Raw genomic sequence first — 13,072 nt, forward strand, 5'->3', positions numbered from 1 at the left:
GATTGGAGTGTTTTACAGTGCAGCAGAGGCCTAGGGGGTCGACATGTGTAGCAAGTTGTTACACATTTCTGTCTCGACTGTCTAATAAAATAATAGAAAACAGAAAATACCCCAAAACAATGTAACCAGGTCAAAAGAAAGACAACAGACATGGATCAAATTAAGGAGAAAAATCCCCAAAGTGAGGACATGTATACTGTTTAAGTACAAAAAAACCCTAAAAGTAAAAATAATGCAAAGGCCTAAGGGTACCTTATGACACCATTGACGCCCACGTCTGTGTCGGAGCTGTTGACCAACAGCACGTCCGTCCCTGTGGGGGCGTTCTCCATGATGGTGGTGTGGAAGGTGGAGGAGGTGAAAACGGGTACGTTATCGTTCACGTCGTCCACCAGAACTGTGACTGTCCCCGTTCCGCTCAGAGATGGCGAACCTGCGCATCAAGGGAGAAAAGAAAAAGGAAAAAAATGATCAGTGACAATAGCACTTTTCTTTTCCTTCAGCGAGGACACTAAAAAGAAGTGAAGGAGAAACTGCCTCTCTGGCCAGGACAGAAGCAACTCATTACACTTTTCCATTCACATGACAGACCTGTACATGAAGAATTTCCTAACTGACACAATTAGGAACTCCTTTTTTTGTGCCACAGCGAGCTGGTGAAGGGAAACTGTAACATGTGAGCAGCATTAAGGCTCCCATTTTGCCTTTTGACACATGGTGACTTATTGTACATGACTTGTGATTTACAGCGAGATCCACACTGAACCAATTCATGCTCCTGAGAGCGATCAGCCGCAATATTCCTGCTGCATTTAATGCAAGCGAATTTCTCTGGCTACTGGTTTGGGTTTCCATCAGTCGCACTGCCACATCAACACAGCACAGAACACATCAAAAGGGCTCAATGTGTCTGAAACCAAATCTTTCAGGCGTCCTTCCTGGGGTCTTGGACACTCATAGATTTAATTTCCACAGCGAGGTATCTATTTTAAGGTGCACGGCACTGAGTGAGTCGGTCTGTGGAATTTGAGCGAGGAGAAGTGCTATTTTCAGCAAAAATCTAACCGTCTTTTCTCCCAGAGCGGGTGACGAAACGGGGCTCGCTGGGCCCCGGGGGGGTGGATTTAAATCAATAGCAGATGAAAACGAGCCGCAATGCAGAAAAACCTGAAGAGAAAAAAAGATTCAGACATCTGCCTTGCTTGAGCCGGCCTTTATAATCCGTCCTTAAATGGTACGCTGCGTCGCCTGATATATATTCCAAACATAAACACAAGTTCAGCCTTGTTACTGAAAGTCACAATATGGGATTTGGGGACATCTTTAGAGGCTTGGAGGTATTTTGAGCGCTTAATGATTTGCATATGTTTACATTGTTTATTAGGACAGAGAGCACCTGAGGATTGAGAAAAGCTGAGATCTGCAGGCTGCATGAGACACTTTCCCACCTCTAACATGTAGTTGTTCCCTCCTGCAGCTCTCCTCAGGAATCTATGTGAATGTGTAAACTATAATAAAATAAAAAACATACACAATCTTGAGCTTGTGTCTCCTGTGCATGTGTACTCAGCTGTCGAAAATATCAGATGCTTGAACTCGTGTACCGTGGGGGCCTGGATTAATAAGAGATAATAAAAAACACTTGGACAGTGGCCACCAAAATTCTCTCTTAATGCGGAGCTGTGCAGAATCAAAACATAAGGAATCAGGGAAAAGAGGGTGTTGAGGGTGAGAAAAGAAAGCTTGAGGGACACTTGGATTATCTTATAAATATGATAAAAACAGGGCAACATGCTCATTATATGTTTTGCCAATTCTTCTCATTTGGAAGTCAGATTGATTATTTTTCCCTCTGCAGCCTCCTGAGATGAGTACTGCTGATAAAGTGACTCCTTCCTGACATGTAAGTCACGAAAAGATCCATCGACCCATCTTTTATCTGTAACCGCTTCTTAGTTTACAGGGTTGTGGGGGGCTGGAGCCAATCCCAGCTATTGGGAGGTGTATAGAAGTAAACATGGAGGCTGCTGAAGTCAGCAATTGTGGTGGAAGCTGGAGGAGTTCTGAGCAGATGAAAAAGGCGATGAAGAGATTTTAACTGCGCCTTTTTGTGGAGCAATGGCTTCTAAGTCTGTACGAAAGTGTGTGTGGATGAGGAGTCAGAGCCAGGAGAAGTGGGAGCATACTAATCAATCATGCAATCACTGCGTCTGAGGGACTTCTGCCACCGCTAGCGCAGAATTGTGATAATTGTTGCTCTAGTGACACAAAAGTTGCATAAATTGCAACATGACTGTTCAGACTGAGGTCACATTGGAAAACATCTGATCTGATTTGAAAGAAATTGGTTTCCATGTGATTTTTGCTGTTCACAGTTATAAAAAAATCAGATCTGAGTCACATTTGAGCAAAAGAAATGGGATTTGGGCCACTTTTGCCTGCAGTCTGAACTCATGCATAGAGAAAGACAACTATCACACATCTATAAGAAAATTTAGAGTCAACTTTTAAACCTAACCTGCATGTCTTTGGACTGTGGGAGGAGCCGGAGAACCTGGAAAACACCAACGCTAACAAGAGGACATGCAAACTCCACATAGACTTAAACACATCGCCTTATAACCAGGAGATGGTGGAGGAAAAAGGAAACAAGCACAGTCGAGAACTCTTTTGCTTTTGAGACTTGCCATCTAGGCATTAGGTGTAGATGTTAGATGTTAGGTGTTTCAGTCCACCACTTTGGTCCAAACAGAAATATATCAACAACTATAAGATAGATTCACATAAACTTTGGTGATCTCCAGACTTCACTCGACTATTTTCAAAGCTCAGAGTTATTGACACTTTTTGACTGGCACCAAAAAGACATTGAGGCATTATGTGCAGCGTAGGACAGGATTTAAACTGCCCATCAACCAACTGAATTGTCCTTGAGAATGAAATGAAATTCCCTACAAGCTCTGCTGCTGCTGTTTAAATTGCTGACACTAACCTGTGACCTCCCTGTGGGCAGAGAGGAGAAAAGAAAATTTCCTTAAGAAGATCAACAGATTTGAACATTACAGTGGGGTTTGGAGACCACCGCAGCTTCTTTCGGGAGGTTCAGGGGATTCCTCGCAGAATGAGATTTGAGATAGTTTACTGTAAAATCACTTCACTGCCATGGTTTTATGATAATAAACAGACATTCGACCTTAAGCTTGTCATGCATCCAGGTTTTGTGCTCAGAACAGAAGTGGCTAACATGCGCGTTTAGAATAAACAGAGCTGAATTCCAGAAGCAAAATAAATGACACAAACAGAGGTAACAGTAAACAATTTTCATCCCAAAAGAGGCCCAGAAACCATACAACACTAATCTTTAGTGAGTCATTACCAGGATGAGTCACATCTCCTGCAGACTTTTTAACAATCCTGTTTATAACCAAATATAGGCAATGTTGAAGTTTTGAGGTGATTATGCATTTCCACCTTTACAAATATTTGTGATACTGCCTATAAACAAAATACTTCCAAATTATTGGTGATTTATACAGAACAGCCTGAGACAAATGTGGTGTCGAATGCAAAGAATGAACAGCTGCGGAAACACAACCCAAGCGGAAAATGTAAATTGTGGTACGCAATTTTAGGTAGCATCCAGCCTATAGTGTATCATCACAGGGCTGTTATGTAATCAAGCGACCACAACATGTGGCTAAGTGCCCAAACAGATGCAGTCAGCAGGATTACTTAATCAACATCGTGCTTGATTGTGGCGCTGTAAATCCGCGGTGTCACACGTTCAAGTGCGCAACGTGATTGGATTGATGCGAGTCATCGTTCGCGGGGGTTGTCATGGCAACAGATTAGCGCGACTGCGGCTTCTCCTCGGCTGATCCTCTTTAATTGAGGAGCCTGTCCAAGTCAGCAAGGTGTCTGTATCACTTTAAGTTAACCACTGTGGAGCCGTGCTGCTGCTGCTGCTGCTGCTGCTGCCAGGCAGAGTGTGTTTGACAGTCAGCAACTCACTAAGACTGTTGTTGATCAAAGATGTTCTGTGCAGGCTGGAGCTGCCGGGCTGATAAGTGGCTCTGGGAGCTAAGTGGCTTTGTCTACAAATCCATTAGCTCCTACCAAGAGACTGAGTGAATGAAGGAAATATTTGGTTTTGACACATAAAGCAAGCTGCAAATTTTTCTGAACTCAGGCTGCATTTCAATAGCATTGTTTCCCAACTAAGAGCGGAAGCAGGCCAAGCTCCGCAGCTAGCCCTGTGTGTGTGTGTGTGTGTGAGGGGGGACGCTGCCCTCCTTCCAGGCGTTTCACTTTTGTACAGGATGTGATGTCACAGCCTGTTTACTACCCCGGGAGAACGAACAACCTCCTCTACCGCTGCCACTTCAGTGACCTTTGACCTGCATTGCGTCTGTCACCATCAGGGACTCTGAGGCACAGGACACTGTTACTCCAGCTAATCCTTATTAAGCATGGAGCAAAGACAACTGACCCCCCCTCCTTTGTGAAGACCTAAGTCACACTCAAAGCCCCCTGACGCTCCTCTGCGTGACCCTGAACCCGCGTTGACCCCGCCGTCGTCGCCAGTCGTTGCTTCAAGTGGAGCATTTCTCACATCTTTCTCGCCGTATCACTTCTCACAGCATCACGAGCCTCTGTGCAGCCCCAGGACGTGCCTTCTCAGCCTCCTGGGGCTCACTGATATCACATAACCCCTGGCAGCTGTTTCCCCCCCAAAAACCTGCTGTCCAATGTGTAAATAGTTCAGATCTATCTTGTTACATTGCGTGGGCTGACAGATTTAGTCATCAAGGAACACTATATCTTGGCAGGTATGCAAATGTATGTAAATGACAGTTGTTTTGAATGGTTAGGGCCAGGGTGAGACATTTTTAAGATTCTTACGGCGGTGGCTGCAAAATATCGGGGTCAACGTCGCAGCTGAGAATGTCGTCTGTTTCCGATTCTTAAGTTTCCCCTGAATGCCGTACCTGTAATAGTAAGTCAAACAAACCCAGAGCACTTTTTATTATGTAGAAAATAATCTCTTCTTCTTTTTTGGGAGGGAGTGACTCAACAGGAGAGGAATGCTCTCCAAGAGGGCTGAGAAATGCCAGCATCTCCTCCAAACAGTCTTTGCTGGAATCTGGCAAGAGCCGGGGGAAGAGTGTCAGGGTCAATGATTTAGACGGCTGCAGCCGAGGCGGGTGTCACCTCGCGCGCCGTGGCTCAAGCCGAGGATGGGGATATGGCGAGGAAATATGCCTAAATCTGGCAGAGAATAATCTGGCCCGCTGCTGTACGACAAATGACATCATTTTGCCATGGAAAGAGAGCTGGTGGAAATCTGCAGCAAGAAGTCAGCTGCCTGTGCTGCCATGCACTGTGGTTAGAAAAGTATTTTTTCCATTGGCAAATCCTGTCCCCAGACCCTCTATTCTTTTTCTTTTCTTCAGTAAATTTTTGACTTTTTATAAGGCTGCATACAAATGGAGCCTGTTTTATTTGCCTGTGTATCGGCTGACATTCGAAGGTGCATTGCTATTGGCCATTAGACCCAAAGAAATAAAGCCATCCAGGTAAATGTTTGTCAGAAGACACACAGTTAACCGTCTACAGTCACAGATCATGAAAAAAACAGAGCAAGTTGAACCCTGTCGTCAACTTCCTTCTAAAATACTGTCTTAGAAACTCCATGCCAGTTTTTGTATGATGATGATAGACTGAGTTAAACCAAAAATAAGGTTAAATACCGTTAAAATTACAATTAGTAAAAAAATAAATAACTAGATGTTATCCTCATTGTACACATTTACAACATTTAAAACTACTTTTGATATGGTAGTGGTTTTGAAAGTAAAAAATCATAATATTCAAAATTCAATTACATGTTCTCTTTGTGTTTTTTTGTGTTCAAAATATTGATCCATTAAGTCAAATCGAAAAAATAATTAGCAGACCATATAGGCAAGGTTGTGTTGAAAAAAATATACCAAAAAAATGGCATGTGGCAAGTTGTATATACAGACAGAAAGGAAAGGATTCAAAACTGCCAAAATAGCCCAAAACTTCAATGGGTAAAGTAGAACAATCACAAGACTCAAAAACAAATCGAGCTGATGTGCATGTTGGACAGCAGAGAACTAGTGTGAGAAACTGAAGTGTTTGCATTTTTATTACGATTTGTAGATCTCTTGTGAGCCAAAACAGATAAGGCAATCAATGCACTCCCTCACCTCTGTGTGAAGTTTGTGCCACGAGTATAATCTTATTTCAGGGGTTAATCTTCGGTTACTTAACAAAGCAAACCGCCCTGACCTGACACTGCTCTCCTGGTGATTACAGCCTCACATCATCTGTATTTACCTCACGCTGAGAAGTTATCAACATCATCGCTAAAGAATCAGGACAAACTGTGTACTTTCACACGAGCAATTTTTCTGCTGTGGCTGGGAAATTGTTTTGGAAGCGAACGGCACTCATCGCTCGCAGTCCAGACGAGCGCCTGACTGTATATTTGATCCGAATTCATCTCGGTTATTATTGCACACGAGGAAATGGGGTTTGGATCCAGACAAGCATGCTCCCTCAATCAGTAAAGAAAATAGTGGACCTTGTGGTACTATGTTTCCATGAGGTGGTTTTGCCCCTGAGAGCTACGCTGGAGTCACTGAGCTCTGAAGTGGTATGGATACCATAAAGGATAAGTCCGAGCTAAGTCCTGGTGATAACCCTGTCTCCGAGACTGAGGGTACCCTCCATGGGAACGCATCAGACTGATGGAATTCAGATAACTGTTTTCATCCTATGAGCAGCCATTACACTATAGGACAGAGCAGAAAGACGCTGGCGTCAGTGCACCTCATTTCACACAAAGCAACAGAATCCGTCGGGGAGCTTAAAGCGCCTGAGCCACATGAGGATTCCTCCCCGCTTTAATTGAATCTTGAAACTCCATTACCATTTAATTAAACGCAGCACATTCCCGTCAGATCTGGGAATGACACAGTTGGGGCAGTGACAACCAAAACAGAGCCCTCTGTTTGATATTTCACAATAATCCCAAAGAACTTAAAGTGCTTGTTAAACTGGCGGCGGGAGCGACACTCAATTCGGCGTGCTAATATTTCATTGCTGAATCGGAGCTCGGATCTAAGAGGTTTGCGTCAGCCTGGATCACGTTTGGAGAAAATCATAGAACCCGGAATAACCCCAAAGAAGTGCCTTCCAAAATAACAAGCTTCCAGGACCCTGACAGTAACCTAGACCAGCTGACCATCTGTCGTCCATCCTCAGGATCCACAGACAGTTTTCTCTGTAAGCCTCTCAACCCAGAAAGTATTGTCTAGCATAAACATATGGCAGGGTCTAAGCACCTTATTAGTGTACATTACCAGCGAACAAATCACATTAACCTCTAAGAAGGTGCTGTGGCCATACTTTCTGAACCGGAGGGGGTACAAATACATGTGTTAGTGGCGATTAAGAGATCTGTTTTTTGACTGCTGCAGCTGCTATGAGGGTGCACACTGCTGTGAGAGCCTTGCAGGGGGCTGATTTGAAGGAAACAGCAGCACCCACCTCCTGGGAAAGGCTGCGCGTTGCCCCGAGTTGCTCAGTCTAAGCCGCGCTAAGAAGCAGGTTTGGGTGTCTCTGCTGGCACAAGAGATAATCCCTTCCTTCAATATATGATTGACTGATGTTTTATCAAAAAACAGACAAACAAGGATAGGGCTGGGATGTCCAAACAACCGGATTCATTAAAGTGGGAAGTCCAGGACAGGTTGACTTAGGGGAAGATGGATAGAAGTGTAAATTTATAAGACAGCCCATCTGTAGCCTGAAGCTTAAGGCTAAACGGTTAATTACGGTTTATGGACTGTGGCTAGATTGTGCTCTTAAGGGACAGCGTAAATAAAACACATCATTACTCAGGGCGGAGAGAATTGGCCGCCATCAAGGCAAAATTGACATTTTTCTGCCTCTGAGAACCTGTTGCTTTGCAACAAAGCTTCTTTTAATGCGACCCTGTCCAGCACCCATGAATGGCCTCGGCGGAGCTGAGTGCAGGGTGCGAGCTGTCCCAATGCACAGTTTGCCAAACATAACAGAGTAAACAGAGGTTTTCTCACACTTAACAAGTGAGAGAGTGAAAGGGATATCTGAGGAGAACACTCAAAGCTGCTATCCAGTATAAAAAGGGGAAAGAATATTTCTAATAATATGGCAATCTCAGAGGCATTCGTCAAATTAAACCTAATGTTATACAGCTCGCCAGTTATTTATGGAGTGCCGCGTCTGACTCCTTTTGCATAATTTCTTCCCCATATGTTACGGATAGGGTTTGGCGGTTTGTAGGCAGGCAGGGAAAGCATATCGACGGACAAAAACTGCTGCTTTTTCTCATATTTTAGGGCCTGTGGTGAAATTTAATGAAGTGATGTGCCTTTTGTGTTTTTATTACAATGGTGCTTTTATTTGCAGTGTTGTTGGATATTTGGAAATCTCTATTTAGAAATGCATCTGCAGAGCACACTGTAGCTGTTTCCTATTTGACGGTGACACAGCAGATCATACGCAGTGCGAGAGGCGGAGAACATACACTGGCAGCATAACTGGCTCATAATACAACTCTATAATGTTCATACGTTGGCCACATAAAGCTGAAATATGACTTTGGAAAAGCGCTAAAGAATGAAAGCATGCAAATTATTAAATACTACGAAATATTTAAATAGAAGTCGTGAACAGCTCCAACGAGTTATGAGCAAATTAGCTTTGTGAGAACTTGATGTGCTAACCGGGGTCCTCAGAGAAACACAGCGAATAAACATCATTAAAAAGTGGATCTTGCCAGGGTAATCATCCAACCCACACCACCTTTTTAAAACACCCCATTACTTACCAAAGCTATTTACACAAACATTCAGATGGAGCTTAAAGTGTACCAGGGAGTGGAAAAGAGAAAACAGGCAAGAGGAAAAAACTCTGTTAGACCACATTGTTTCTGCACAGTTTTTTAAGAGCTAATCCAGAATGTTACTGCTCTGTTAAAGTTCATTTGAGGAACCTGATATTTTATTTGGCAAAGTCTTGTGTTGCCACCAGACTGCAGACTGGCTGAAACCCTCAGAAATGGACCCCATTAAAGATTTATTGTGGCAAGTGTTGGACGGTGATCTAGAAGCGTTCTAACACGGCGTTATCAGTGTTCGCACAGGACTTCATTTGATCGAAATTTCCATTTGTCTAATATGTCAGAGATGAATAGATATATGCTCAGGTTACACTTTCTTTGTTGTTCTTGTTCCAAACTTGATGACAGGAGATTGACAGATCATTATTCAATTAATCAAGTCAGGGGGGAACAAAAGGCTAGAGGGTTTATACACCAGATTCATGGGAGCCATTTAGGAGCATAAAAGATCCTGCTTTTAAGTCGGGATGGTCATTAAAATTCTTTATCTGCTAAGCGGTCGTTTAGCCCCCCAAAACTTCCCCTCACCCCCACTGGCCAAAAGACCATATACAAACAGTGCAGCACTATGGAGCGATGTGCTGGAGGGATGTGAAAGACGTGGGATTTCTATGCGACCGTATCCGCCATAATAGACATGGGCCAAGGGATTTACTGTGCCTTCCCTTTAATAAATGTGACCAAACATGGTGCATGTCAATGCGCCCCGAGGACGCTCTCAGCACCGCACGCAGACTCACACGAAGTCAGAGGCAACAGACGCGATAGAAGTGCACAAAGTCACACAAACACATATGTCTTAACACACACAAAAAGCAAAGAATATATGCAAGTGCATGAATACAACCTGAAACTGTCACACAAACTAGTTTATCTCCTCAATTTAATCTAAATGTTCCATCAATTTTGGTAAATTTAAACTCACTTTTTTAACTTATCTCAAGAACTGTTGAGGTGAGAAAGTGTGAAATGAAATATTTAAATCTTTAAAACCCAAATGGCATCAATGCAAACTAACCCATAAAAAGAAAGAGATAATTATGCATATATAAAAAAACAAAAACAGGACAATAACAGACATCTAATTAAAAAAACCTTTTCTTGGTGAAGACTCATTAGGTACTTAGGCACCAAAAATAAAGCCCTGACCCCTAAAGTCCCTCATGCTTTCCAAGGCTGTTTGAAAAAAAAAAAAAAAAGCCTAGATATTGAGAATACGGTTGACCCAGTATCATCCTATGAAGTAAAAAGTTACACTTATGAACACTGAAAAGGAGAGAATTGTACTAAAAACAAGCTTTTCAGTGCTTAAAAAGGGCTAATTAGCAGCAAAAAGACCTCACCTGAGCAGCGGCCAGATGCATAAACATGTTTTCTTCAACCACAGATGCCCACTCTAAGCTCTTCCATAAACTGAGTGGCAAACATTATGTTACTGTGTGGCTCTGCTGGAAATCTTATTGTTTCACATTCTTCCATGGGGGCATTGCTTGTGTGTTGCTAAGCAGTGGCTTACAAATCTGATCTGCCTGCAGGTGATCCCAGATGTTGGCCCGGCGTTAGGACCGGCCCCGGACCCCGCAGCCCCCTCATGTCTCCTGCTATCTGCACAACTTGTTGACTCAGAAACGCTGCAAACAACTTTCCATAAACAAGGAAGAGAGAGAGAGAAATATCCCAGCCCCGATCTTTAAGTTTCCTCTCAACAAGACGCCTTGTAAAACACCTTTAAGCAGCTTGTATGGATGCCACATTTCGGAAAAGGCTGTGCACAGATTTTCAAATAATGGCAGACGTTTGCCAAAATTCTGCTGCTCTCTCGAGCCAGAACACATTATGGGAACCAGCACCCGGTGAGCTCTTTTGTTTCCATCCATTTCATGACAGATTTCAGTCAGCGCAGCAGGCAGAGAGGGTCCTGAAGCTCTGCTCAGGCTGCGATTAATGAGTTTACCTTCACTGAAATGACTAAAAATGTCCCAGAAGGACGGTCCGCTATAGCACAGTACACAGGCTGAATACGTGGAAGTCAGTCTGTGATTCATTCACAGAACAAGATCAGAAAAGCTCAGAACTTAGAGCACATTTGTCTGATCATAAGTCACAAAGCAGTAGAGAAAATTATCTCTTCTGCTCATGATGAAGTGTTTGAAAGGCTCAGTGGCTGCTGCAGTACTTATACAAATACCAAACATGACAATACAACATATTTAAGTTCTTGTCTGACAGAATAATAATTTTACAAACTTAAGACCGGGAGTGATAAATCCTCCTGAGTCCTTTTCTTCTCTCTTCTACACAGAGTTTTGGAGCCCAACTAGTCAAATAAGGCAGCACTGGAAGATAAAGGCAGACGTTAACATGTTAAGATGAATGTCTGTGGTTGAAAATGGGACATGGTAGACAGCAGACTTGGAGACATGTCTGCACCATCCACCTTCAACATTTCCTGCCAGATAGCGCCTGGGAGAACCATTTCCCCCCACTGTCTCAGCCGAGGCCTCAAAAATGTGAGAAAATGCTGCTGGGTAATTTGGCCTGTACTATGATTATGGGTTTTTTGATATTTTGATATTCTACCCCAAAATCCCTTTTTTTCCTGCTTCTTACCAACATTGTACTGAAAAGTCCTGTCAAAATATTTTGGAATTGTTGTCAGGGCTCTAAATATGGACTCCTTGTGAAACGTACAAAAAGGGATCGAATCCTAATTAGTATGTTCGCTTGTTGGGCAACTTTGTCCATGTGGCACAAACCTCTGAAGAGTATATGAAGCAAGAGAATCTTAACAAAGCGTGAAGGAAAATACACTTTGTTCTTACTTGGACTTCTGAAAAGTTGATGCAGTTGCACGGTTTTTGATTTATGCAACCTTTTCAGTAACCTATAATGTAAAAATCTCCCACAAATATGCAAATGATTCACTTACTGGGTCATCAAAAAACTCTCAAAAGTGTGTTTATGTAGATTTTTCAAAAACAAGACCCAACATGCAACATTGTCTCAATTCTCACCAAAGCCTGCGTACAGTCAAAAATACACAGCGTTATGAATGGTCACATGGTCAGTCCAGGAATGAAACAGAACCACCCTCAGACCATGACGGCCGTGCCAGAGCAGCTCGGGGAAACATATACTTAACTGGGATACCATGTGATTTGGCTGCAACAGGGATACGCATGTACTCCTTTAACTGCACATTAACTGGCCTCTATGCAATAACAAGTTAACCTTTTATCTGGCTATAACAAGCTCTACCGCCGTATCCAAATAAACAGGGGATGCTGTTCAATAGAACCCGCTGAAAGGACTTCTGGGGGATAGGTTAAAAAACACCCACTATTTTGCAAGCTAAAAACTCCTGAATGTTTGGGTTATTGTGCCACACAAAAAGAGCACTGCGCACACTATGAAATCAAAATGCTGTTTGTTGACATTGCTGTTAGTTTATGAAAATATTCCTTTTCAGCTCGGTTTCTCTGGCTGATTACAAAATATGTTTCTAGCTTTGCTAAAATTCAACAATGTCCTTATAAGGACGTATTACACGGTGCTCCGTCCTCACCAGATCATCAGGATAAATTGGACGAGTTGGCTGTGGTGCCAGTTCAGACATAAACAATTGATTTTGAACACTATAAACTGAAACATTATACTGCTAAAGGCTGCATAAAATAAAATCATCTTTTACTTAAGAAACGTCAAACATTTCAAGATGGTATCTGCCGCCCTCGCAGCTCAGAAACTTCCATTGCGGTCTTACCTGAGTCGGTGGCTGTGATCAGCAGGATGTACTTCCCCTGAGCCTCGCGGTCCAGAGTCTGGGTCAGGCTCAGCTGGCCGCTGGAAGACAGGCTAAACGCGCCCTCGTCGTTTCCCCCGCTGAGCATGTAGCTTAGCTGGCCGTTGGCACCTTGGTCGTCGTCTCTGGCAACAACCTGGAAAAACACAGAAACAGGCTTCTTTAGAGATTCTGGGGATCAAACTCCTTCTGTGTCGCTTACAAGAAATGTGTTTTTCATTTCCAGGAGCAGAACAACAGTTTGTCTGGAATAAGAAGTGGAGGGTTAGATGGAGATGTGACAGCAGTGGTGGAAA

At 43.2% G+C, this 13,072-nt stretch overlaps 1 protein-coding gene across 1 annotated transcript in view; it reads right to left on the bottom strand.

The window, feature by feature from the left end:
- The window catches only part of fat4 (FAT atypical cadherin 4), a 109,800-nt gene that overhangs the window by 27,420 nt on the left and 69,308 nt on the right, over positions 1–13,072 (bottom strand). The window contains exons 6-7 of the mRNA XM_059346118.1: positions 12,738–12,912; positions 253–433 (exon numbers count right to left, since the gene is read on the bottom strand). Of these exons, the coding sequence (XP_059202101.1) occupies positions 253–433; positions 12,738–12,912 (356 nt within the window). The remainder of the gene's footprint in view (positions 1–252; positions 434–12,737; positions 12,913–13,072) is intronic.

This window comes from Centropristis striata, chromosome 12 (genome assembly GCF_030273125.1).
Source record: "Centropristis striata isolate RG_2023a ecotype Rhode Island chromosome 12, C.striata_1.0, whole genome shotgun sequence".
Classification (NCBI taxonomy): Eukaryota; Metazoa; Chordata; class Actinopteri; order Perciformes; family Serranidae; genus Centropristis; species Centropristis striata.